Raw genomic sequence first — 27,334 nt, forward strand, 5'->3', positions numbered from 1 at the left:
ATTTTATACTCTCGTAATTTATTGGTTTAATTTCTTTAATATAACATACAATTTGACCCACATATTCGGGTATTATATGGTATAAAGTCCATGAAAAGTTTATTAATATTAGGTATATGGGAGCTAGGGGAAGTTATGACCCGATTTCACTCATTTTTGGCACAGAAACATATTATTAGAAGTAAAATAATGCCTCCGAATTTCTTCAAAATATCTGAGAGACTTACATATACTTTCTTAATAATGAAATTTAAGGTATTTGGTGTTTCCCTTACTGAATTAAACATTTTTAGTAGTTTTGAAAATAACCTTTATGGGAGGTAGGCGTGGTTATAATACGATTTCCTCAATTTTTTGACTGTATAAGGTAGTACCAAAAAGATGTTTACGAGATATGTACCCAAAACTTATTAGGGGGCGGGGCCACGCCTACTTCTAAAAAAATTACATCCAAATATGCCCCTTCATAGTGCGATCCTTTGTACCAAATTTTACTTTCATAGCTTTATTTATGGCTTAGTTATCTTATCAGGTTAACGATCGAGAATTCATCCAATAATTTAAAATAAAATTTAATGGGGAAAGTTTATTACCACTCGAAAGAACATTCTTTGGCATTTAGTTTTTCATCTATTATCTCTTTCAAATGTTGGCCGCGGCTATGTCTCAGCTAGTCCTTCCGTTGAGTTCAATTTCCGATGACTCGTTCCAACATTTCAACTGGTAACAGGCGAATTACAGGCGTGAAGTTTTGTTCCAACGCCTGAAACGAAGCGGTCTTATCCGCATATCCAACGGTGTGATATCATACGATCTTGATGGCCAATCCACCGGCCCAAAATATGAAATTATCTGCTCACCGAAGTGTTCTCTCAATAAATCCATGAATTGATGCGATGTGAGGGAAGTGGCGCCGTCTTGTTGAAACCAAATGTCGACGATATCACGAGCTTCAATATCAATCATCAAAGAGTCGGTAATCATGGCGTGATAACGGTCGCCATTGACGGTTACGTTCACACCTGCATTATGGACCGATGATTCCAGCGGCCCACAAACCACACCAAACCGTTGTGTTTTCTGGATGAAATGACAGCTATTGAATCCCTTCAGGTAGCTCTTCTTCCCGAATGAAAAAAACTACCTCTACTTGGATCATTAAATTCTAATACTTTCGTTTGCTTTTATTTATTGGATGTCAAATCGAAGCTTTTTTCTGCAAAGGAACTTCAATCTGCTATGTTTGTAGTCTCAGAAGCACAAACTACATAATGAGCTTTCATCGAACTATTATGTGATTTTTCTCTTTGTAAATATTTATAAAAAATAAAAAAGTTCCAAGGATATTAAAAAGGCCATATGCGGTGATTAAGGACACACAAAATTCACATTTTCTAGAAAGCGAAATTCGATATTTGAGTCGTAAGAAGCCTTCGCCGAACTTAGCGTACAACGCATGTCGTTCGAAGAAACGAACTCAACCATTTTCCGTCTTATGTAGTAAATTTTGCGAGTGCGTTAGACATTCATGGAATATACAAATGATAGCTAGTGATGCAGTCGGTCGGTAAATTCAGCTCAAGGATGACGGCTGTGAGCAACCCTTGAATATGTCTGAAATTCGAGAGCCAATATAGTTTTTATTTCATTTGTTTTGTGTCTTCCAAATTTTTACGCAACACTACTCACTCAAACGAGGTTATGAAGGGTGTAGGTTGTAAACCGAATGGGAAAGAGTAAGGCAAACAAGAAATGTTTACAAACAAACGAATGGCGAAACGAAAGTGCAGCAATAACGCAAACAAAACTTGCCACACATGAATATAAAGTAAAATGAAATACTTAAAACGTGGTAACGTATGTAGCGCAAACCGCCGAATAAAATGTGGAACAGGATGTGCAACAGAGCGCAAATGTAGTGTGTGGAGCAGCACAACTGAAAGACAACGACACCAAACAAGCGAGCGGACGGTCGGGCAGGCAGGAAGGAAGTAGCGCAAAACGGCAGCAACACGTTTGTGGTTCGTTCGCTTGTCTATGTATTTGGCTAAAATAACCACTTGTTTTGTTTTCCATTGCGTACATTTCGCTTCGCTACTTTTACACTGCTTACTTGTATTTTATTTTTATTTTATTTGGTGTTCTTATTTCATTTTTTGCTTGTTTGATTTTCTCCTTTTGTGCTTTTGGTTTCATTCTGTGTGCTTTTGTAACATTTGAAAAGCGCCAACGTCAAAGGCAATAAAAGCGTGAATGGGCGCACGAACAGAAAAGGGGGGACGGCGGGAAAAAGTTAGGCAACACTCACACACACACACACAGTTGCATGCATGGATAAATTAGAATGGTCCCCCTTAAAGCGGCACCACCCCTCGTGCGCCGTTAGTTCGGTTCCGGAGTGTGCCACTAGGATGCATTCGAGCCGCGGACAACAAAGGAAGCATCGTAATAGGTAATAAGCAACCTGCTTTCCCTACAATGGCACTACAAATCACAACGCGGCATAATGCTGCTGAAGCTACTGCGACTGCCGAACCTTATTATTATACGCTTGCAGCGGCAACAGCAGTCGCCGCTCTACGCGAATTGCAATATTCCGCCGTGCGTCGCAATCACCTGCTTGCGCTTAGGCATCGGTTTATTGCTCCTTAGATGGGTGCTCGTAGAGTCTTGCACCTTATTTCGCCACCTGCTTTTCGGCTGCACATTTTCAGAGCGCAGACAAAGGAATATGTTTCGCAATTGTGTCATTTCTGTTTTACTTTATTCGTATTATTATGTAAAAGCAATAGTTTCAGAGACAAAAGACTGCAAATTAAAATATTTCAACATGTGTCTCCGAAAAAGACGAATAAAATTACTCGAGGCAATGAAGGTTCTTTCTATTGCCGAATAGACCGTACCGTGTTTGAACATAGAACTGTGAACTGTTCACTAATTTGAGTAGCTCGCGTAAGAGTTTTCCTTTCTAAGTAATTGTTTAAGCACCAGACGGTTCACCTGTTCGCACATTGTTCTCACTGATCGACATCTTCCCTAGTACTCCACTCCACTCAAAATAAATTGCTCGGGCTCTTAAATTGAAATACTCGTACGGTAACTACTAATATCGCATCCCGATACTAGTTTATCCTGTCAGAAATTTCTTAATAATAACGGTCAAAACTCTTGTCGACTGTGATCCGAAAGTTCTTAACACTAAAGATTAACTTCATCTAGTGAACACTTCATCCTTGGTGTTCAGTTTTAAGTCATCCTGTAAAGACTTACTAGATCTCCCCTTTCAACTATACACCCATTCCTGACATCACTTTAACGGACGAAGATTAAATTCTTGTGAAGAGAAGTCCAAACAATGTTTTCAGAAACATGAAAAATTACTTAATTCGGTCTAGGGAATATAAATCCTATATGATTCTTAACGCTGATGGATTTCATGAGAAGTTTTCCGTGGCAGAAATATCGGGTTATCCAAGTAGGGGTACTTTTTAGCCCTTTTTTGACAGATCACGCAGGAGTCGTGTCAAGTTCTCTTATTATTTTTGTTCAGTATTGTTTGACATTTCATCATGGAAAGATTTACGCCTGAACAACGTTTACAAATTGGTCAACATTGACATTTCATCATGGAAAGATTTACGCCTGAACAACGTTTACAAATTGGTCAACTTGATTACGAAAATTCACGTTCTGTAAAGAATATGTTTCGCGCGATCTGTTCTACTTATGGTCAACATAATCGGCCTATTGATATTCGAACGAATATTAAATCGTGTGATATTACACCGTTAGACTTTTCCATGTGGCGATATGTAAAGTCTAAAGTCCATGCGGACAATCCCGCTTCCATTCCGTCCTTGGAGCAAAACATCACGCGTGTCGTTTGCCAGTTACTAGTCGAAATCCTCGAACGAGCCATCGAAAATTGGACTCAACGGATCCAATGGTGTATATGAGACGTAGTCGCAGCGAAGATTTCAATGAGATAATCTTTAAAAAATAAATGCCAAAGAATGTTCTTTGGCACGCATTAGAGTCACATAGAGTAAAATTTTCTATTTCGGCGACATAACCTAAAAATTAAATAAACAAACTTATTCATGAAAATTCCTACTTTGAGCCCAAAAAAGAGAAAATCTGCAGTGGCTTGTGGCAACGATGAGTTACGAATGCAGTCAAAGTAACTAACGCCAAGGTCGTATGACTGTTTTGTTCGAATTATTGTTTTTTGTTGTTGTTGTCGGCTAACTACTAATCTGTTGGTTTGTTGGTTTACTGGAATTCGTAATTGTTGTTTTTGTCTTTACTTTTGCCACAATTCTTAGGTTATGTCTGTCTCCCAGGCAGATTGCTTTTCCACATGCCAGGCTGCCTTCAGCGCAACCCAACCCCCCTGCCTGCCAGCCAGTCACCTGTTCGCTTGGTCGGTCGGTGCTTTTGCTTTGCTGCTGTCGCAAAGGATTTGTGGCAGCTGATGAGGTTGCAGGGCAAATTCCTTTTTCGCATTATTTGTATTTTTTTTTCGTTTATTCTATTGTTTTTGGTTTCGGCTTTGTTGAACAACACAAATTACAACAGCATACCGAGAATAAGCTTTTTCCACTTACGATTTTTTTGCAAACATTTGATGAATTCTCAACTTTGGTTTTTTCTTTTGGTCTCTGGCTCATTTGCAAGCTATATTTTGCGGTGTTCTTAAGTTGTTGTTGTTGTTGCTTCATTCTCATATTTTATATATGCATCTAAGTAGTTGTGTAGTCGTAAGCGGATAGTAATTTTTCGGTCAAGGCGAAATTCGAGTTGAATTGGATAATCTTCGTTTGATGTCGAGGAAATAATGTGGCTTCGCGATTTGCTTTCGTGTAATGCGAGAGCTGTCACTGTCTTTGTTTTAAATTTATTATATGCACATACATAATAGGATTCCCTCGGACGGTATTGTGGAAGGCAAACTTAACTGACTAAGGTCGAAGAAGTAAATTCCAAAAAATGCGTTTTCAAATTCGTAAGAATATGATTTTTAGGTTCGGTTAGGTTGATATTAGTGTTCCAAAAGTGAAGTCCGATGTGTTCGAACAAATTATATAAAAGGAAGTGTTCGCTTAAGGAATCAAACTTTTTGAATGAGTTCCATATGAGTTCGATAACTAGCATCCAGTCCACAGTTTTAGGTTAGGTTAGTCTGGTAGATCAGCAGGCCACGAATAGACCACGCATATGGTTCTTCTTGAGACCAGATAGAGTGCCGTCACGTAGTCCCTGAGTAGTAGTTATCGTTTAGGATGCCAGAGCTTAACGCGAATTTTTAAAGATTATAAGGCCTCATTAGCGATATCTCCTCCAACTTATCGTACTGTGGGGCTCCTTAATATGTCAAGCATTGTCTTGCTAACGTAGAACAAATGCACAAGAGATGCTCCATTGTTTCCTTGGTGCTCTGCTCTTGACACTTCATGCATTACTCCCGACCTGACATCCCCATCTTATAGGCGTTCCCCGCTACTAGGCTGTGACCAGTAAGTATGCACTCGGAGCAAGCAGAAGTTTTATTTCAATACACAATCATGTGCCATTGAGCTTGCTCAAAAGCAGGCTTCATCATTATTTGGATCGAATGAATATGTTCGATGAATCTACTTAAGTCAGCTGTTGTCTAAACTACCTTCTTACTTTCATACCCGCTTGTGAGTTATTTCGCAAATAAACTCTGTTACATTACATTCTCGAAATTTTCAATCATCTTGTCATATCCACTGACTTCACATAAATTCCACCTCCAAACGGTATTTACCAACAATTAACCATTAGCCGGATCAATTAACTTTCCTACAGGGCGATTTTCTGTTTACCACTTTTTATTTGCCTTTGCTTTTGTCTCATCTATCCGAATGTATAAAAACATATTTCAGGATTACTACAATAACGAGCCATTATTGATTGAATGAGGCAGGTTTGCCGCAGGAGATTGCTTTAGTGGCCGGCAACAAAGAACGGACAAGAGAAAATATTTTCCAACAACACACACACGCACTGCGATAATTGCTCAACACCAAAACGTATGAATGCTAAAAATGGGCGAGCAATAAGTTTAGTCCGTATCTGTGGCCAGAAGCTAAAACAGCAGTTTCGATTTGAATTCTGATGAGGTTGCCGCACCACTACGCCGCCGACAGACTTTTACGATTTCAATTTCTCTTCATTGTGCAGTGCACAAGTAAATACAAAAAGAAACAACAACAACGACTGGCAATAGAAGCCAACCGGGGTCAATGAGGTATACAACGGGTACTGCAGGTAGATCGTATGTATGTATGTGTGTGCATTTATTGGAAATATTCATCAGGTATGGAATAGAAATGAAGGCTTGGGCATTCATTGGCATTGGCTACTTGGCGATTAGTCATCTTAAATAGCTACAAAATAAGAGCGCAAACAAATTTGAGGATTAAATAAGCATGCAGAGAGTGTGGCGCAAAAGCGGAAGGGGTGTCCCGACCAGAGCCGTGTTGTTGTGAAATTAATTTGCGGAAAAGAAAAAAATCAAAAATTGGTGTTTTTCGCAGTCATTGTGAAATAATTTCATACAGAAATAGCAAATGATTTTATTAAAGGGATAATTGAATGGAAACTATAACTTTTGGGATAAATATATAATTCATGAAATTTTGTATTGTTATTTATCCGAAACACTTTCCACTTTTGAGCTTCACTATGTATATCCGACAACAAAAAATAAGTGTATCGAGTGCAATTGAAAGGGATATTTATGTACAAATGTAGAATATGTGGGCATTTGAAGTGTGGATAAACAAATGAAAGCTTTTAACTCGGCTCTTAAATGTCGGAAACGGCTTCAGTAGAAATAAAATCAATTAAAAGTTGGCGATGAACACAAATTAAATATAGAAATACTATATATTGGGTATATAATATTCATAGAGTACAACTATTAGGGATGTCCGTTCATTCTCTGCTCCATATACAAATATTAAGATCGAATGAAAATAAAATAAAATAAAATAAAATAAAATAAAATTAAATTAAATATAACAAAATAATACGAGTGTTATACTTGATATATTTACTTTCATAAATGATTTCAATAGCTGCAAAATAAGTACTTAAAAAAACTTTTTTGTAACCCTAATATAACTATCGTGCAAGTGTGTGTATTTACATATATATAGCTATGAAAATAGTTAGATGCCATTTCGACGAAATTTTTTATTTCGCAGACAACGTTAAATGCACATCTCAAATGCCATAAATCATATGATATTTGAAAAAAAGTTTGATTCCATGACAGCAACATAAAATTGAACAGACATGCAATATTATTGAAAGTTTTTATATATGCACAAGTATTTTTTATGTGTGAGTTATATACAGTCATATGTGCATTTTTTTATTTTGATAACGCCAACATTTAACTTATAGAAACAGATGCAGAGGAGTTTAGTACAAATTTATGTTTGCCGATGACTAAAGAGTGCGATAAAAAATCATGGTCATTAAAACAGTATATCGAAAATAATAATTTTTATTTTTTACTAAACAAAATATGTGCCACTTTGATAAACAGCATTTTGATATTTTTTTTTGGCGGAACAGTGTGTATTAAAAAAACTGTAACTAAAATTTTGTAATTACATTTGAGTTCTATATTTAATTGAAGATTTTTATATACTGAAGCTAATTTCTAATAGATTCGTCCATATAGTTAACAATTACTAACACTATATGGCAAATTCGGGTATTTTCTGGAACCTGGGACCTAATAGAAGATGAAGTTTTTTTCTTATGTCTCAATCTCCCGAAAAAATAGTTTGGTCCGATAGCCAGCCGAGTGTTGTAGTATGTATTATTGTTGTTGTAACGGTTATCTAGCCCTACTTGTCATATAACGGGTGGCCCAATAAACGAGTTGTTTCGACGGAGTCGGGAAAGGAGTGTTAGACGTGTGGGATTAATTTCCTTAACAAGTAGTATTCGGACTTAATTGCGTAGATCCCCGTCAGAGACATTAAGAGACAACCGGTGACTGTCCGGGGTGCGATATTCTGACAAGTTTGTAGCTTTTTTATATCTATCTAACTACATCCGGACGACCATATTGGGGCGGCATTGTTTATGACCGGGCGGTAGATTGCTGGTAGATAGGTAGGTAGGAGTGCAGCCATATATTTTTATGGGCTCAATTAGCACTACATGTGCCATTTTGATACACTATTCGCAGACCCTATAATTTCGTCCCCTCAATATAACAATAGCGTATGTGCTCATACGCCATTATTTTTTTATTGCATATTTAGAATCTCCATCATTGATTCTATGTCTGGTCAAAATTTCGTCAAATTCTACTTCCACGAAGTGGGTCAAAATGTCATTGAAAAAAAATGTGTATAACTTCATGTTCAAAAATTTTATAGACATCTGATTTGACAAAAACTTTAAACCCGATTTTCTCAAAACCCAAAAAAACTTATACGCTGTTGTTACATTGAGGGGACGATTTGCTGTTATCCCGTTTCATCCTTCCGTTCAAACCACTCTGTGTTTTCGATGAAGCTACTTATGTCCGATATGCTTTTAGCGGACATTCATTCAAGGCTTAATGCCTGATGGATTCCAAGTGCCCTGTGTCGGATCTGCGATGGGGCTGGACATTCATAGAGAAAGTGGAAAATTGTTTCCTTATTTCCCTCTAGTTCACAGCCTCTGCAAATGTTATTATAGGACATGCCCATTTTCATTGCATGTTCTCCAAATGGCCATTGACCCGTTAGAGTAGCTGTAAGTCCGAAAATACTTTTCCTGGACCTATTTAATAATACCCCAGATCTAGTCTTATCATATTTTGGCCATATCTGTTTAGTTATTTTATATTTTGTTGTATTATTCCATCTGTTCTCTGCTAATTGTTCGAATTGTATATTGTGCTCTCTCAACATCGGATTCGTCTAGAACGGCTCCTGCTTTTGCCCTTTCGTTGCTGGTAAGTTGTCGTTTCATAATCCTTTCCCCATGTACTTTCGACCAGCGACTTGAGAATATTGTTGCGGCTCGGTCCTTGGTAGCAATTGCGGTCGTATGCGAAGTGAAGGAGTACAGGCTGTCTAATGTAACGCCCACACATTTTGCGGTTGTTCGCAGTCGGAATTTTAATACCATCGACTTAGATCTTCGTCCAGTTAGTAAATCACTGGTCGCTGTGGATTTAAAAGGGGAGAGTGTTAAGCTTCAAGCAGAAAAGAAGCAAGAGAGATTGGGGATATTGGCGTTTACTCTCGAAAACATATTATAGATACCATTTGTTGTTGTTGTAGCGGCATAAAAAAATCGTAAATGATTGCGAGGAATGCTGCCGCTTGGACAGTCCTTGGTCGGAAAAAATACGGTTCCTTTCCGGATACGTAGAACCGAATATCGTGGTAACTGAAGTGGAAATACCATTTGTCATTATTTCCGCTTGTCGCGAATAGAGAATCCAACGATAGGATTATACTATGCACACGACCATATTTTAGATTTCATATTACGAATTTTCTTTTTTTCTAACCTTTTACAAGATGAAGCGATCTTATTTTGGAAACCATACGAGTGTCAATTCTTATGTGCCCAAGCATAGTAACTCACTACTTAAGCGTAAAATGCCATTCTAACGCCAATTTAACAATTTTTGCATCAACATATCCAACTTAAATTATTATTGAAGGAGCACTTAATTGCTACAGTTTTTCCCTCAGTTTATCGCAACTAAGTAAGAACGCTTAGTGGCAAATCGCACAGCAACTTAATATTCCATGCAATGAATGATAATCTATCACTTTGCGCCATTAAAAGTCGAAAAATTGAGGAGGTTTTACGCTCGAATTGAAGCTTACAACGCGCGCGCACACACATTATTCGAAAATTTCCAACTTCCGTTTTCGCCAGCACGGAACAATACAAACGATTCTTCCCAACCATTGGTCGCCGACTTTCCTTTACTTATTTCTTTTATTGCTGCCTGCGACTGCATTTTATATTCTTTCCGTTTCATTCATTTCTTGTCCAACAGAAACTTTTAAGTTATAAAATTGTTTTACGTCAAAAGTTTGAGAAAATTTTCGCAAATTGCATTTCGACCACTAATCGCCGCATTCCGTTTTTCTTCATTCTACACAGCTTCCTCTTCCACACTTTCTTCGTACACATAGCCGTCCCGGCTGCTGCACTGCAAGGCAGCGCATTTTGTTTGTGGCATTGAATTGTGTTACATTGTTGTTATTGCAGCGCACAGTACATTTTCACACCACAATAACGGACCGCAGTCAAATTTCAGTTTCTACCTCGCGCCAGTCTGCGCAAGAGTTTTTGTTTTCGTTCTGTATTGATCCCTCTATGAACTATGAACGTCTGGCCATTGTAATGCCATCGAACGAGGCAGACGGCGTCAATATTCTTCACTCAGCGCTGTGTGCTGCACTTTTCAATGAACTCTAACCGGTCGTGCTGCTTCCTAAACATCACAATGTCCGCGGTGGGCGTGGATTTTTTATTGTCTTTCATTGTGTTTTCTTTTCCTTCGGCTGTGGTCTCAAGCAGCTTAATCTCATCACATCAATTCATTTATGCAGGAAATTACTTTGGTTCGATTTTACTAACCATAACCTGGTCTTTGTTCTACTCGATCCAACTATTGGCGTTTTTATCCCATTTACAATAGTAAAATGGTAAAGAGCATTAGAAGAGCAGTGTTATTTCTTTTTAGTACATTTTTTATTCTAGTTTGGGGTTGTGAAGAATTTTGAAGTAAAAAAAACAGGGAAAGATATATCTTATTTAGAACTTCAAATTTTGTTGAAGAAGTTAATGAAGAAAAACCAATAAAAAATATAATATTATTCAAAGCTGTACTTAAAAATGTTAACTACATACATAAAAAAACATAGCAATGGAATTCTTAGTCCATTTAAAACTGAACTCACGTAAATTTACCCAATGTAAACAGTTGAACCTCTCTATAAAAAATATTCCTAGCGATGATAGAGACTTTTTTCTTTATTGATTCATAGATTGAATAAAAAATAATTCATTGGGAAATGGACCGATTTTATAGATTTTAGTATAATTTTATAAACAGGGTTGTAAAAAAACTATTTAACTTATCTGCCATAAATTCGACTATGGTGCATAATTGCGGAAAACATTTCACAAATTATTAATTGTGAATACGCAAAAAGTAGCCCAGTAGCTGATTTTTGTTTACAATTTCTTGCAAATATGAACTGTCACTTTTTTACTGAAATCAACGGAATCAACGTATCGCGAAACAATTTGAATTTGCCATTTTAATGCTGTATCAGAAGTATAAATTATTCTACTAGTCTCGAGAAATCCTCTTCTGTGATTGTGTTTTGCCGTTAATAAATTAAAACCGTATCTGTCTCGAGGACGTTTATTACATGATACCGTTTTAACAAAGTTACAAAAACAAAGTTTAGAGCATATACTCTGCGGGCTATTATTTGAGCTTTAATTTAACTAAATAGCTTTAGATCCCTTAAAACTTAGCTATTGATAATAAACATAAATAGAGAAATACATGGACTTCACACAGGGTATGGTGGACCAGGGAACACAAAGCCTTCAACTAATCCTGTACAACAATCATCAAGTATTGTACAAAGGTGTATATCGCATGGGAACAAAAAATGTGAACTTAACGAGGGCGAAATCAAAATTGAAAATATAAATGCGCTACAAGACAAACACTGACGGAGAGTAAGAAAACTTTATGTGACGGGCACATGTCAAGTGTTAAGCCCTTAGACATTCCAATGGTCTGGAGCTTGTGAAGCTTGTCCACTAAACACCAACATATGCATAAATACTACATACATACATATGTATATAAAATGGTGCATATAAAGGTACCTTCGTCTGAGAAAGCTATACATTCTTATGTCTACTTAAATTTCATTGAATTACCGCAGTGTAAAGATTAAATAATACCGTTGACAATCACAACCATCGTCTGCATTTGTCGGTTTTGTTTATTTATCTGTGCTTTTGTTTACTTTTTTATAACTTTAAGATAACAACACCTTTTTTGTTTTTTTTTTATAAAATTAGCTGATTTTTTTTTGTAATAATAATGTGGATGTCAGACGTTTATACATATGTATGTATTTAGATATTCTTTCGGTACAGTCATTCTGGAAAAGATGATTATCCAATACAGTAAAAGGCAAGAACATGATGTATATACATCCATATATACATATTAAACATATGTAATTGGTAACTATAGACGAACTTCAAAAACATTTGAGTTCTACTATTTCAGGCTAGACAACAAGTTTTGTTTTACCTAATGTAACATAGACCAGAACTTGTCGATCAGCTACAGAACGTAAGGCATACGAATACATGTACTTACATACTGAAGTAAAGCACATTACATAAATTGATGAACAAACGATACTTTATCAATCTCAGATAAGACTAAAATTGTTAGGAAAATTATAGGGGGAAATATATAGGCAACAAGAATATCCATAACAGACATACATATTTTTGCTACTGAGTGAATGAACCTGATCCAGTTTAAAAGGCCCTTAATGAGCTTCCTTATTGGAAACAAACGTGTCATTGCTAACACTTTAGTGAGCAAGAAGTCACGAGGAATGATTTGGCGTCGTTCCGCCTTTGAATTGCAGCCTTTATTTCAGATATATTAAAAAGAAATTCCTGATTGTTTCAAAAAATGGGTTAAGTAATCTCTATTTCAAGTTGTATAAGTGCGATCAGAATAAGATTTCGTATTAAAGAGCCAGGATTGACGATTAGGAAAGTTTCTTTTGTCTAAAGGGGACTATCGCCTAGAAGCGGCTAGATTTGACTAATAGGATAGTAATTGTTTTCCATCAGAATATAGCGACTCTCCAGAGTCCCAATGAATTATTGCTTACCATTTTTCAATTGAATGGAATCCTCATATATTTTCTGCTATGCAAGACTTTCAGCAAATTTATTTGGTATTTCGCAGCTAGACCACTCCTATTCTCAGCATCCGGCTAATTGTTAATTTTTTGTTTAAAATTACCGGCGTAATATGGTTATTTCAGTTTATTAAAGATGTATTTTCAAAGACAATAGGTTATTAGAGCTGTTACGCAAAGCAAGCAATATTAATTAAATACACTGCACTTGTTTTTTACACTAATTTATAAAACTAAACAACACCATAACCATTTTGTAAATTAATTCGTATATACATATGTATGTATTTGTTTTCACAGTGATCTGCAAACTTTTTATTGACCTTGACCGCAATAAATTTATTACTATTTGTATACACTCGCTACTTTAGAGGAGAAAATTTAAAATTAAAATTTTTTGTCAATTGTAACAACATTACTAAACATGCAAATTATATAAAATGATATGCAGCAGACGTATATTGCACAATATATATGTATGTATGTATATATATATAAAGGTGCGCTGTCGGCGATAACTATTTCATGAATTCGACTTTCACTTTTCTTCGGAATCACTCTCGCTTGTCGTAACTATTCCACACTGGTCTACCGCCCGCACTTGTATGCATCGCTTTTGTCAGCATTAAATTAATTCTTAGTAAGGAATAGAAATTCGCTCACCCCGTTTGCTTCCAAATACTAAATTCGTGTTGCAGTCCATTAAAGGATGCAGTGAGTTTCTTGTCTGCGTTTTTATTTTGTTTGGGTAACACAGCTGACATGAACGCAGCCGCCTTTTCAATTGGAACACTTGTACCAATAGATGTATTTGCTCAAGCACTAAGTCACTAGTTTACCAATATTTGAAATTTATAAAAACAAGCAATTGCAATAAACACGCAAAAATAATAATAGAATCATTGCTTCCTACGCTTTCTTGAAGCATTCTTGTTTTTCGCTTGAATCTCACTTCTTGCACATACGTCTTCTTCTACGTTTCTTTATGTCTCGTGCCAAAAAAAACTGAACAAGTAAAAACAGAATTGTTGTTGATCTGTAAATCTATTACACGGAAGCACTCAAAATAATTCATTATAATGGGAAATTGACCCGAAATCACAAACCACTTGAATTTTCTACATTATTCGCTTTATACAATATATATATGAGCCCGAAATCGAATGTTATTTTTCCGCAACCAAACTTTACGCATACGAAGAAAGTTGATGAATGAAATAAAGTTGTGAGCAAAGCAAATGATTTTGACATTCCTCCTGTGACGTTATTCGAGAAACGCAAACAAAACAAATTACTTGTAAATACAGCATAGCGCGACATCTGCACGTGAAAATTGGCATGAGGACATAATATGCAAATAAAATAGTTATACGATTCTATACATTATCTGTAAATTAATAAAATATATTACTGAATAATTATATATAGTAATAAGCTAGCAACGGTTAGGGATATAAATTCATGAACTTTAAATTGGAATTGTCTACAAAATAGCAAATGAGTCTGATTTAGTACACATGGCAAGGTTTAGTTTATCACCGTCTGGCAAGCTTCAATTTTGACAGCGATTTGCTTTGAACTAGCTTGTGAACATTTTAGACTAGAAATATTAAACTAAAAACATCCCATACAGTAAATAAAAATGTTAGCTACAACAAGTAGTGCAGCAGCCTCTGCTTCCGGCATTCCAGACAAAGCATGGCAACCACATTTTGTAACACTCGAAACAACGTAAGTTTAATAGTATTAACATTATTTAGTAATATGTAGTCATTAACCATATATGTTTGTATTATAGCATGGGCGAAATCACGGTCGAGCTTTATTGGAAACATGCGCCCAATACCTGCCGAAATTTCGCTGAATTGTCACGTCGTGGTTACTATAACAATGTAGTTTTCCATCGTATTATCCGTGACTTTATGATACAAGGAGGCGATCCAACTGGTACTGGACGTGGCGGTACTTCAATTTATGGCAACGAATTCCCCGATGAAATTCACTCAGATCTTAAACATACCGGTGCGGGCATATTATCAATGGCAAACTCTGGGCCCGACACAAATGGTTCGCAATTCTTCATCACATTAGCGCCAACGCAATGGCTGGACGGAAAACACACAATATTTGGACGGGTGTATTCAGGAATGCAGGTTGTGAAACGTATTGGCCTTGCGGAAACTGATAAAAATGATCGCCCTGTAGATAGTGTGCGAATAGTAAAAGCAAAAGTAGAAAAATACTGATTGTGCATACAACTATTCTATATTCTATACAGTTATGTACTAAGGATATTCATTTTTATAATAACTTTAATAACATGTTAATAATACTTCGAAGTGTTTGTAGTTAAATAAGGGGACAGGAGGGTTTGGGTAAATTACCATTTACCACCAACGGTTGGTCCTACATGGTGCCATCGAGCATATCCACAAGACGCTTAATTTCACGTCTAAAATTAATATAAATCAGAAATAGTATATTCAATAGTGTTGTTTGAAAGACGGCTTACATTCTTTGTCCTAACTGCTCTGTTGGTTTCATAGACTTTGTAATTTCTTCTGTTTTCGCCATAATGGTGTACATGCATTTAATATTAGCGTCCATACTATCAGTGAGCTTATTCACTGCATTTTTATGCACCTCAACGTTATCAGCGGTAATTGAAGATATCTGAGCAGAGATTATTATTAGAATTCTTTAAAATTATTGATATTTACATACAGAATGCAGTAGATTGCAAAGGTTTTCCATCAAATTATCTACCGATGCGGCCAAATACTGCGCTTCGATCTCAATGTCACTTAAAACATTTGCGTCAATTTGAGGCCGCTGAGTTTGCAAGAAACGTCTCGTAAGCATGCCACCACTCGGATTGTTGGCTGACGGTGTGCTATTGTGTGAAGCATAGCTCTGTTGATCTGAATAGCCCATTATTTATAGATTAAATCAAGACTTTATTTTGTTTAAATTTACCGCTCCGTATTTTTTCCTCTAGATTATCGGCTACAAAGTGTCGCATTTCACCATCTGTGCTGGTCGCACCTTCCAACTCGTAAGGAAATGCTGTAAGAAACAATAATATTATTTAAAATTATAAATATTATGTGTTTTATTGCATTTACAAGAATCGCAGTGCAGCGAATTGGGCCGCATTGGAGTTTTATTGTCTTCGTACGAACTGTCTTTGGAATTTGAATTATCGTCCTCATCGTCATATTCAACACTTGGTGCACTAATAATGGGTCTTTCAGTTTTATCTCCTTCCGTATTTGTACGTTTCATATCTTGTGTGGTAATATCCATATCTGGATATTGTGCAAGAAAGGGAATTTCACTGTATGATGAAGGCTCCATAGCGCTCGGTGGAGTCGTTCTCGGTTTTTGCTTTGTTCGCTCTGCTGTACTGCTGCTATCGTCGTTTGTTATATCTGATATACCATAACGTGGTCGGATAGGAATGTCTTGATTTCTACGGGACATTTCCATAAAAATTAAATATATAAGCACATCCCTTTAGTTTTTCATATAGAAGTACAAATATTGATGAATCCCAATGCAATCAGCTGGCACAAACAACTTAACCCGCTAAAGATGCTGCTTAAATACACTTAATTGGATTCTATATATAAGAGTATAAAACGGTTCTATTGCGATATTTATAATTATTTCTATAACTTAATATCTAACACATAATTATATTTATTATAACATTTGTTATTTTATCTATTTTGTAATTCTTTATTCTTTTAAACTTATCAATTTTTCACAGTATTTTATACACCGCAAAGTTAGCTGAAGTTGGTTTGACATTTGTATTGGAAAAAAAGATGGCGATATTACTGAAAATCTAAATGTGTAACTACACAGCAAGAGTAAGCGGGAAATATATACGTTGACGATCCTCACAAAAACTAGGGTTGCGTACTACTCGAGTATTTTGTTTTAATAATTCGTAAAATTTTTAGTTCATATGAATATTTCGTAAATATTTATTTGAAATAGTTTAAATACAACATAACTAAATTTAGTGTTGAAAAAAATATTCGAGTTTAAGGAGTTTCTATACAATATGTAGTGCACATATCACAGTTAATTTACGTACTTTAGTACCGTGCAAATACATCTCTACGAATTTGTGCTAAATTCCTCACAGTTTTGTCGAATCGTCGTCAAAGATGACATGATACGAAACTCTTTATTCTGAGAGAGCGCTGTAAAAATCCACATTTTTTATAACATTTGACAATGATCCCGCTATGTAAAAAAATAAATTGGGCATTTTAGAAATAACTTTTGGGTATTTTAACTTTTAGATATTATTTTTAAATGCTCTGTTCCCTATTAGACCTATATCATATATATACTAACTTGAATATATTTATATACTAATTATAAATAATTAAGAAAATAAAAACATGATTTTTTATAAATTCATGCAACAAAATATATTAATTTATTAACATAAAATATATAATATATTAAATATAATGATGTCACTTGATATATTAGATATCATTTGTAACAAATAATAGCAAAAATAATAGTTTCACACAGTTTAATATTATCAGTGTATTTCCCTAAAATTATATTTCGCACTGATTTTGTCATATACTTTTATCGGTATTACTTCTGGCATCCCGCCTTTTCTGTCAAAAATTCCTTCAACTCGCATTGCTACCAACTTAAAATGAGAGATCAGGGAATTCGGTTTGAGGAAAAATGAGAGAGTTTCGTATCATGTCATCTTCAAAGATGACATGATACGAAACTCTTTATTCTGAGAGAGCGCTGTAAAAATCCACATTTTTTATAACATTTGACAATGATCCCGCTATGTAAAAAAATAAATTGGGCATTTTAGAAATAACTTTTGGGTATTTTAACTTTTAGATATTATTTTTAAATGCTCTGTTCCCTATTAGACCTATATCATATATATACTAACTTGAATATATTTATATACTAATTATAAATAATTAAGAAAATAAAAACATGATTTTTTATAAATTCATGCAACAAAATATATTAATTTATTAACATAAAATATATAATATATTAAATATAATGATGTCACTTGATATATTAGATATCATTTGTAACAAATAATAGCAAAAATAATAGTTTCACACAGTTTAATATTATCAGTGTATTTCCCTAAAATTATATTTCGCACTGATTTTGTCATATACTTTTATCGGTATTACTTCTGGCATCCCGCCTTTTCTGTCAAAAATTCCTTCAACTCGCATTGCTACCAACTTAAAATGAGAGATCAGGGAATTCGGTTTGAGGAAAAATGAGAGAGTTTCGTATCATGTCATCTTCAAAGATGACATGATACGAAACTCTTTATTCTGAGAGAGCGCTGTAAAAATCCACATTTTTTATAACATTTGACAATGATCCCGCTATGTAAAAAAATAAATTGGGCATTTTAGAAATAACTTTTGGGTATTTTAACTTTTAGATATTATTTTTAAATGCTCTGTTCCCTATTAGACCTATATCATATATATACTAACTTGAATATATTTATATACTAATTATAAATAATTAAGAAAATAAAAACATGATTTTTTATAAATTCATGCAACAAAATATATTAATTTATTAACATAAAATATATAATATATTAAATATAATGATGTCACTTGATATATTAGATATCATTTGTAACAAATAATAGCAAAAATAATAGTTTCACACAGTTTAATATTATCAGTGTATTTCCCTAAAATTATATTTCGCACTGATTTTGTCATATACTTTTATCGGTATTACTTCTGGCATCCCGCCTTTTCTGTCAAAAATTCCTTCAACTCGCATTGCTACCAACTTAAAATGAGAGATCAGGGAATTCGGTTTGAGGAAAAATGAGAGAGTTTCGTATCATGTCATCTTTGTCATCTTTGTCGTCGTTGAGTGTCGGTGAACGTGTCGCGTGTACGCGTCGTTTGCGTAAATTTAGTTAAATAAAGTTTGGTCTATATTAATAAAAATATAGGTAGTGCATACAATATTAAATAACCAAACAACAAAATACCAGGCTACATGCAATCAAATTCAAACGACTATACTATGATGTATGTGTGATTTTCAGACGAAAAGTTTGTATAAATAAATTTCGTAACCTAGACGTAAATAGTTCTCGGTCGTTTGCAAAGTCGTAGTTGGCAAGTTTTCATATTGTACGAAATTAACTACTAGTTAAATTTTGGTTAATTTAATGAAACAGTTGATGGAAAATATAAAATAAGTCAGTCAATATAAGTTATTTCGAGTTGTATAGCAACGAAAACGAAAAACAAGCAGTTTCTTGAAAACGTATGGGATCGCTTGAACAAAGAAAGAAATACACAGTGCATAAGTGTAGAATATAAATAAATATCAGCTAAGTGATTTCAAAAAAGAAATTAAGCAAAAATATGAAATAAAAAAAAACAGTGACGGTCGAAATATAAATGCTTATTCGCATAACATCAACCGCCGTCGCGCAATTTATAAATTGAGTTAGTGCAACGCTGTGCGAATTAAATTGTGGGCAGACCAACACCAATGTGTACGTATACCAAACGAAATTATGTACATTTCTACCACATAAGACTACAAAAATTTACAAAATTATTATTTATAAAATGGTTTAATAAAAAGAGCTATAATTTGGCATATCTTAGCAAATCGAAAATTTGGTCTAAAAAGTAAATACAAGTTTTTACAATATATATGATTTGGATGTTTTGTGCTATTACAGTCCGTCGGTGTTGTATATATTCTTCTTATGAAAAACTATCGGAGAATTATTTTCCGAGAATATGCGTAATGAAGAAGTTTCCCAAACATACCATAGAGTTGATTGAAAAAGCAGCTATCATGAGTAATTATAACACTGTGATAGTCAAAAAAAAAGACAAGACCAAATTCGACGGTTTCCCCCTATTTCGGGTCCTACGAATCGAACTGCATCATTACTTTTTTGAGTTACAATCATGGTCAAAACTATCACAGTGTAATTGAATCGGTGTCAACTATTATATAAAATTAAATTTATTTTTTTTGTTAAATAATACAAAAATTATTGACTAATAATAAAAGCTAAATTTTAATTATTATTTATAAGTTCTCAAATTTAAGTTAATACAAATTAAGATTTATGCATTCGTGTTTTGCATTTTCTTATCACTTAAAGCGTCTTCTTTTATCGATGAAAATGCTGCCCCATTATATGACAACATTATAGAAATGCTCAATTACTCACACGTTCAAATGTTGTATATGACAAAAAAACAAGAAATGTCACCCTATCAAGCTGGGCAATTCTCAACCTAATGTTTTGAGAAAATTTTTGCAAATTTTGCACTTTTGCAGAAAAGATAAAACGTTTCCCAAAAAACATTGAGAAAAACATATCAATTTAGCCAGAGTACAGGGCAAAATAAAGGCAACATTTTTGTAAGAAAAGGAATCGTTTTTAAACTAACTCAGTTGATATAAAAGGTTAAATGATAGATTTGGACTGCTCTCTCACCTAAAATGCCTTGGAGGCCTGGTACATTTCATCTAAGACTATGATAAAATCGACATTGTTGCTGTCGATACTTTAGCTAATATTAAACGATTTTTATAGTAAAAGATTGCCATTTAGCTTCATTATTGTAGTTATACTTCTACATTTGTCACCTGATAAATAGTTTTTTTTATATTTTGATGAATATATATGTATATATTTGGAATAGGAACCACCTTTGATGAATTTTTTCAATATATCAAGAAAATATGATAGAGCATGTGATTTGTCAAAAGTACTATCCCTAATTATCTAGTATATACAGTAAGAATTAAAATGTGTAAGCTATCGTTGAATTGGTTACATAATTGTGTGTATGTATGTAGTTATGTTAATATATAAAGTAGTTATGTTCATATATACATAAATATGGTTGATGCATTCAACCGGGTATTTATGACTGACGTGGGCCGAAAATTCTAGTTTCATTAATTTTGATTGTAAATTAAATGGCGGAACTAAAACTTCTTAAAAACGATGATTTTTAAGATATTATCATAATATTAAAACAAGAACATATTTAACTTCAATGTCTTTTTTAAAAATGATTAAGGTGGCGAGTATATTATTAAGATATGGGCATTTCCGCCATGTCGAACGGGACAATCGTACACCTTTCAACTAAAATATAATATGAACTAAAATGTTTTTTAATTTTGACAGTAGGATTTTTTAATAGCCCTTCATTAGCTCTACATTTAGTGTTAAGATTGATTTTGGAACGGTTTTCATTTTCAAGATAATTGCATAAAACCAAGGCATTCGCCAAAAAATGGAAGTCGTTTTTGGGGACAACGATTCAAACGGCGATTTTAGCGAATTGTGAGGCAATATTCAAATGTCTTTGATTGTAAAATGTGCGCATTGATGGCCTTTAAAGATGGTATGATGGTATTCATCCAAAAATAATTTATAGTTTTTTTTTTTAATTAATTATTAATCACATTCGCACGGGACATTTTTTTCCATCATAATATTTATGTTGATTTTGTTGTTATAATACGTAATTATTTAACAACAAGTCCAATAAAATGGCTTAAAAAAGTAGTGAATGTATTTATTTATTTATTTTAACTAATATCCAAAGAGAAACACAATAAAAATTCTATAGTATGAAATGAAAATAGTATTATGAATGTGAAATACAGTTTGTTTCAGAAAATGTTGTCCTCGGATATAAAAATGTTTGGATTTCGTTATCTGCTAGACTTTTCTGCTGACAACATTGTTAAAATGAGCACTCTTATTTTGATTTGTAAGCCTATAATTTTCTCCAAAATCTATTTAAATAGCTAGTTAGTGGAATTTAATGTGCGGTTTTTGCTCATATGTAAATAATTAATGTAAATGTATATATTGACATACTTAAGTCAATTTTATAAAACAAAAAAAAATTCAATTTTTAAATTCTACACCTACGATGTCGCACGGGACCAATTTTCAGTAGTTACCAAAACCACAAATCTTCTGATTTTTTAACAAGGTTTGTTTTATTTTAATTGTATAAAAAGTTACTGTTTATACCCAAAATTTGGCGAGCTTGCTGCTTTTATTTGTGATGCAGTGGGAACAAATGTTGTTTTTTGATGTCGCACGGGACATTAAAATATAGGACAATAAGAGAGCAAAAACTTACAGCTATTTGCAATCGCATGGTTTCTTATGCATTTTATTTTGCTCTTTGTACCGTTATAAAGGTTTTACACAAAGCAAAAAATTATACATGATATGTTTCTCTAACAATTTTGACGAAAAAACAAATGCAGTAGAAAAATTGAAATGAGAAAAGTAGCTCCTATGCGACTTGGCTTTCGTATATCTCGTAATTGGTTATGAATTAATTTAAAATTAATTAATTAATTTGTAACTCTAATAATGTTTAATTTTTTGTCTGTGGTGGACCTTCTGGCGGAAATGCCGATATATTGATGAAACTGCGTACATGGGCGAAATCAGACCATTGCCACGCCCCCAAAAGTGATATAACTACGGCGTAAATACAGCTATAAAAGCAAAAGCAAAAATAAAAGCAAAATATCTCATAAACAGTTAAAGCAAAATGAATCTGGAGTCATATTCTTTGGGCACTTCATAATGCAGCATGGAAATGGATAATGAAATGGTAATAAAAAATGAAACAAGAAGCGTAGCATTTAAGCAAATAATTTATTAAATTTGTAAATATGTATATGATGTAAAAAGTATTTTTTATACTAATAAAGCTAATAATAATAAAAAAAATAGTAATAATAATAAGTCGGATTATAACCACGCCTATCTCCCATGCAAAGATTATTTTAAAAATTACTAAAAATGCTTTAATTGAGTAAGGAAAAATACCACAAACCCTAAATATTATGGTAAAAATGGAAAAGTTGAACTAAGAATGGTATAAAAAATTGACGATGAGTTTAATTACAATTTCTTTTTGGCATCCCAGTGGTATAGTTTGAAAATCGGCGAAATTCGCACAAGTACTTTCTTTCTAGTGTGACATCGCCCGTCTAAAAATCGCCGAATCGGACTATAACCTTTCATGGCCCCAGATATTGCACATGAGAACCTCAGTACTTGTGGCTGTTTTTACCGAAAATATCGGACTATATACAATTATTTTCGTTACTCAAATAGACTATGCCGAATATACGATACGAGCTTAGCACTTCTTGATTGTTAGTTTGTATCCGATCTCTGAACATCTCTCTTTGTTACAATGAATCAAGGCGTTTAGACGAAATGTTCTAAATGTTACGATCCAAAGTACACTTACTTAGTTTTTCAACCAAACTAATTGTTCTTCCATGAATACTCAATGCTTACTCTCTTTTATGACTTCTAAGAGGTGCTTCTCGAAAGTTGATGTGGAGTTTCACCATTTCATTCAACGTGTTTCTACGAAGCAAACGATTTAGTTGCCTTCTGCCCACACGAACTATGGCCACGTCCATTCAATGCTATCTATTTGACTACATATACAAACATTAACGTCCATACGTATTAATACTGTTGTATCAACTGGGCTTATGGGAGTAGCACTCAATGAATTTGCAGGGATTTTTTGTAGTTTGTTTTTGTCTTTACTTGTTCCCGGCCGCTGTTTGCGGCATATCTTCTACGCCATTCACGGAACACAGTCAATGTGCTGATGTCCCGATTTCATTGAGTGAAAGCTATTGCGAGCCGAAGGATTTTCATATAGTGTGGGCGTCAGGCAGTTGCGCTAGTTAAAATGATGTGGAGGTGTCATTCACTGCTAACTTGAATTTCCTAGTATTGACTACTTGTTTGTTGTATGGTTTTCAGCTGCAAACGCTGACGCTTGGGGAAAACCAATTTCTTTTCCTTCTACAGTCACTGACGACTCATTTGTCCTCCAGTGCGCTGTGGGCAAGCGTTCGTAAAAAGTGTTGTGGATTGAGGCGGAAGAGTTTTGCTCTCAATCCATGTGTTCCTCTTTTCTTAACTCTCTATTTGTTGTCCATACTCTCGCAACATGTTGCACAAGAGTATGCAAGTTTTGTTCATATAACTTCTTTTTTTATTAAAATATTTTTTTTTACTAAAACTAATTATATTAATTTAATGTTAATAAAAAATTTGTGAATTTTTTCAAAAGTACTGAAAACTAGAAATTTTTTATCGAATTTAAGTACATATTTTACTGTAGTGTGAATTGTTTTAGGTATTTTATAAAAATGCAGCAGTCCGATAATTTCTTCTAATTTGCAATAATTCATCCTTGAAGCTTTGATTTTATTTCTTAAGCTGCACATATTGTAAATATTACCAGAATTGATAGGTAAAAATTAATACCAATCAAAATTTTAAATTAAATTTTAAATCCCTATAGAATATAAATTTTTCTTCTTAACTTTTAGTTTTGATTTTTTTGTATTTTTTTTTTATTTGTATATACAGTGGAACACCTCTAACTCGAATCACCATAATGCACAGAAAAAAATTCGAGTTAGAGAGACTTCGAGTTATAGAAATTTTAATTAAAACATGACTTTTTCAAAAAGCTGTAAAATATGGATTTACCCACAGTTTTAGTTATAAATATTATATAATTTTGTTTGTTGCAGTTTGCTATTGTTTGGCTCTTGACGTCTGTAGCTCATGCCTTTGTTACACGATTTATGAAATCTATAAGTGTAATACCATTTTTCTTGTTCATCTCTATACGAATATAGTGACCCCTTTAAAATTGTTCCTTGATAGTAAAATTTTAAATTTTGTATTATGCCCTGGTCGAAAAGTTCGATTTATGGAAGGAAATTTGTATGAAATTTGATTTCTAAACGCTATTGCCAATTCAAAAGTTTGAGTTATGGAGATCTTCGAGTTATAGAAGTTCCACTGTATATATATATATGTATATAGTAGAAACATATATGTATGTATGTATATTTAAGTACATATATACATATGCATATTACATGCAATCTCAGTAAGTTGGAATTTCACAAGGTTTCGTGATTTTTCGCCATATCAAATAACTATTTTGCTCACAAAAAAATACGTAAAGAAAATTATGCGCGTCTGTTTTCCCTGAAATTGTGCAACCACGCCTAGTTTTTCATTTGCAAAATTTGCGACATTTTTAATTAACATTTATTCGTACTTTGTTTATTGACAACGGCGCAATAATATTACGTTTCATTGCTTTATATACATACATATGTATGTTTGTGTATAGCTTTGTACGTATGTAAGCGATGTGTTGATGTTTTTATTTTATTCGAGGTAATAGAAGTTGTTCTTGTTGCCGGTGCGCTGTTTACCCGGCAAATATTTTTGTGTGCCGCATTAATGACAACGAGGTAAAAATATATACATATGTACGTCTATATGTCTAATCCTCAACTCCTAGAACTGTGCAAACATGGTAGTATAAATTGTGTGGAATTCAAAGCTCAGAGAGAAAGTGAGAGCATCGAATGACACAGAGTGAATGAGAGCGGTCTGAAGAATTGCTGCTCCTTAAACGGCGCTCCCAAGTATGTGTGGCTTTGTTGTGACCTCGCAAAGCAACATATTTTGACTGTCCTTCTGCCACCGACTGCACCTAGTCATAATCGCCTACGCGCCTAAACAATTCTTTGTAACAGCGTTTTTTTTCTCGAAATAGCCACCCTAAAATGCTTAACATATGGAACGAGGGGTTTGTATTCTTGGAATATCGCAGTGACAACTAAAACACGCACTGGTGTGCCAATATTGGGGGCACCATGGTGTGCTTGCACCTTACAACGACGTCTTAAGAGCGCACAGAGCGAGTGTTCGCAAAAGCTATACTCGATTGCGACAGTTAACACGAAAGTGGTAGCAAGGTATCCAACGTGCATGCGCCATAGGGAGATGCAACGTTAAAAGAGAACTTGCTATTTGGAATTGAGAGCACGGTGGTGAGAGAGCGTGCTCCAATGCCGATTATTTGCAAATGAGCCATAGAGACTACTATTGAATTCGGTATTTTGGGCGCAGAGGTCTTGTCACCTTCTTTGATGGCCAATTGTGCGAAAATGGGATTTCGAGGGAAATTTTTGAGCAGCATTCGTTTTGTTGTTAAAACAAACATCCTTTTCCTGTTTTTGTCGGCTCTTCGCTCGTCTTCTGGGTGGTTGAATGCCCGACTAGCTGGATTGGCGTAATGGTGTGTAGCTGTTAGCTCGCAGACAGTTAGCTAGTGGTAGTTGCTGCTCGCTGGCCAGCGACATGATTCAGAGTGAATCACAACATCGACGAATGCGGACACTCTAGTTAGTTCGCGGTTGAAAAGTGGCCCATACGGTGCTTGAAGAAAGTCAAGCCAATCGCAGCCAACAGACCAACAAGCCACAAAGCCAGTTAGTCAGCTAGTAGCAGCCAACTAATAATCAAGCTGTGAAACAATTAAGTATTAGCCATTTGGTGGTAGTGTATTTTGCCAAAGTGATAGTACCAGCTGTCGCACCTTTCATCAACGCCAGCGGCTAGCTAGCAGCTTGAGGCTTTTGTGCGTTGCAGCTTTGGAAACAACAGTGCTAAAAGGTGTGTGCGTGTATATATGTATTTATAAATGTGTGTGCGTTCGTGACTAAACAAAATAAAAATAATGTTCATTTTTTAATTCAAAAATTTTAATGTGCGTTTTTTCGCAAACTAAAAATAATAAATTTTTTTAATATACATGAAAATTAAATGAAATTGTGGAAAATTTTCGATTTATTGTGTAGAATGTGTGCAGACTTCTATCGAAGCTATAAAGCTATTTTTCTTCACAAAACTGCGCCATAACGTTAGGGGCTTCGGTGACAAGCAGAGAAAATTGTGTTAATGCGACAACGAACAAAATAAGGAAGATAAAAATATACACAAACAACACCAAATACAGCAATTTAACGTGGCAGCCTGTCGAACAGCAGGCGGGCAGACATTCAGAGGCAGGTTGACTCGCCCAAAAGGCCCACACTGCCGTCACTATCGTCGTCATCTTTGGCCACATGCATTTCTATATACATACATATATGTTAAGAGAGATGTGTACAAAAGCACATACAGTCATCGGCACATGTATACTATAACCAAAGCGTGTCGTTTGCGCTGCGTAGTTTCTGGTTTCTGCTCCACAAATCTACACGTATTTTTGTCTTCAGCGTATACATACGCATAGTCTACCTACATGCTTTGGTGAGCGCCTTCCAACTTTGCAGCCGCCGAGACTCCATACTCCGCGCACCTGCGTCTGCGACAATGTTTGAATGGCAGCAACGAGCACAACAATAATAAAAGCTCGTTC

At 34.6% G+C, this 27,334-nt stretch overlaps 4 protein-coding genes across 12 annotated transcripts in view; 2 read left to right on the forward strand and 2 right to left on the reverse strand.

Annotated features, from left to right (window-relative positions):
• LOC105214398 (bifunctional heparan sulfate N-deacetylase/N-sulfotransferase) overlaps positions 1–14,208 on the reverse strand; it is a 190,400-nt gene extending 176,192 nt beyond the window's left edge. For 2 of the 5 annotated variants that reach the window (XM_054228624.1, XM_054228623.1), the window contains exon 1: positions 13,650–14,208. The gene's annotated coding sequence lies outside the window, so the exon portion shown is untranslated. Of the gene's footprint in view, positions 1–12,956 lie in introns of all 5 variants that reach the window. The other 3 variants (XM_011187783.3, XM_054228621.1, XM_054228622.1) reach the window with 2 other exon arrangements.
• Positions 14,209–14,537: 329 nt separating this feature from the next.
• LOC105214411 (peptidyl-prolyl cis-trans isomerase-like 1) lies at positions 14,538–15,318 on the forward strand. Its single transcript, XM_011187800.3, has 2 exons — positions 14,538–14,717; positions 14,785–15,318. The coding sequence occupies exons 1-2, from the start codon at positions 14,629–14,631 to the stop codon at positions 15,230–15,232; spliced, it is 537 nt and encodes a 178-aa protein (XP_011186102.1). The 5' UTR covers positions 14,538–14,628; the 3' UTR covers positions 15,233–15,318.
• Positions 15,281–16,726, reverse strand: LOC105214410 (BLOC-1-related complex subunit 6). The gene is made up of 5 exons (XM_011187799.3): positions 16,112–16,726; positions 15,963–16,052; positions 15,711–15,907; positions 15,499–15,659; positions 15,281–15,438 (listed from the first exon to the last, which is right to left on the reverse strand). The coding sequence occupies exons 1-5, from the start codon at positions 16,473–16,475 to the stop codon at positions 15,393–15,395; spliced, it is 858 nt and encodes a 285-aa protein (XP_011186101.1). The 5' UTR covers positions 16,476–16,726; the 3' UTR covers positions 15,281–15,392.
• Positions 16,727–18,907: 2,181 nt separating this feature from the next.
• The window catches only part of LOC105214412 (homeodomain-interacting protein kinase 2), a 78,554-nt gene continuing 70,127 nt past the window's right edge, over positions 18,908–27,334 (forward strand). For 3 of the 5 annotated variants that reach the window (XM_054228616.1, XM_054228618.1, XM_054228619.1), the window contains exon 1: positions 18,908–19,548. The gene's annotated coding sequence lies outside the window, so the exon portion shown is untranslated. Of the gene's footprint in view, positions 19,549–22,509; positions 22,676–25,019; positions 26,587–27,334 lie in introns of those variants that run through there. The other 2 variants (XM_054228617.1, XM_011187802.3) reach the window with 2 other exon arrangements.

Source organism: Zeugodacus cucurbitae, chromosome 4 (assembly GCF_028554725.1).
Source record: "Zeugodacus cucurbitae isolate PBARC_wt_2022May chromosome 4, idZeuCucr1.2, whole genome shotgun sequence".
NCBI classification, from domain to species: domain Eukaryota; kingdom Metazoa; phylum Arthropoda; class Insecta; order Diptera; family Tephritidae; genus Zeugodacus; species Zeugodacus cucurbitae.

What these genes read in the sequence shown, in the direction of transcription:
- LOC105214410 (XM_011187799.3), bottom strand. Translation starts at nt 16,475, where the DNA reads ATGGAAATGTCCCGTAGAAATCAAGACATTCCTATCCGACCACGTTAT. An exon ending in AGAGGAAAAAATACGGAGCG is followed by an intron (nt 15,908 to 15,962) that starts GTAAATTTAAAC and finishes TGGGCTATTCAG; the next exon opens with ATCAACAGAGCTATGCTTCA. An exon ending in TTTGCAATCTACTGCATTCT is followed by an intron (nt 15,660 to 15,710) that starts GTATGTAAATAT and finishes ATCTCTGCTCAG; the next exon opens with ATATCTTCAATTACCGCTGA.
- LOC105214411 (XM_011187800.3), top strand. Translation starts at nt 14,629, where the DNA reads ATGTTAGCTACAACAAGTAGTGCAGCAGCCTCTGCTTCCGGCATTCCA. An exon ending in TTTGTAACACTCGAAACAAC is followed by an intron (nt 14,718 to 14,784) that starts GTAAGTTTAATA and finishes TTTGTATTATAG; the next exon opens with CATGGGCGAAATCACGGTCG.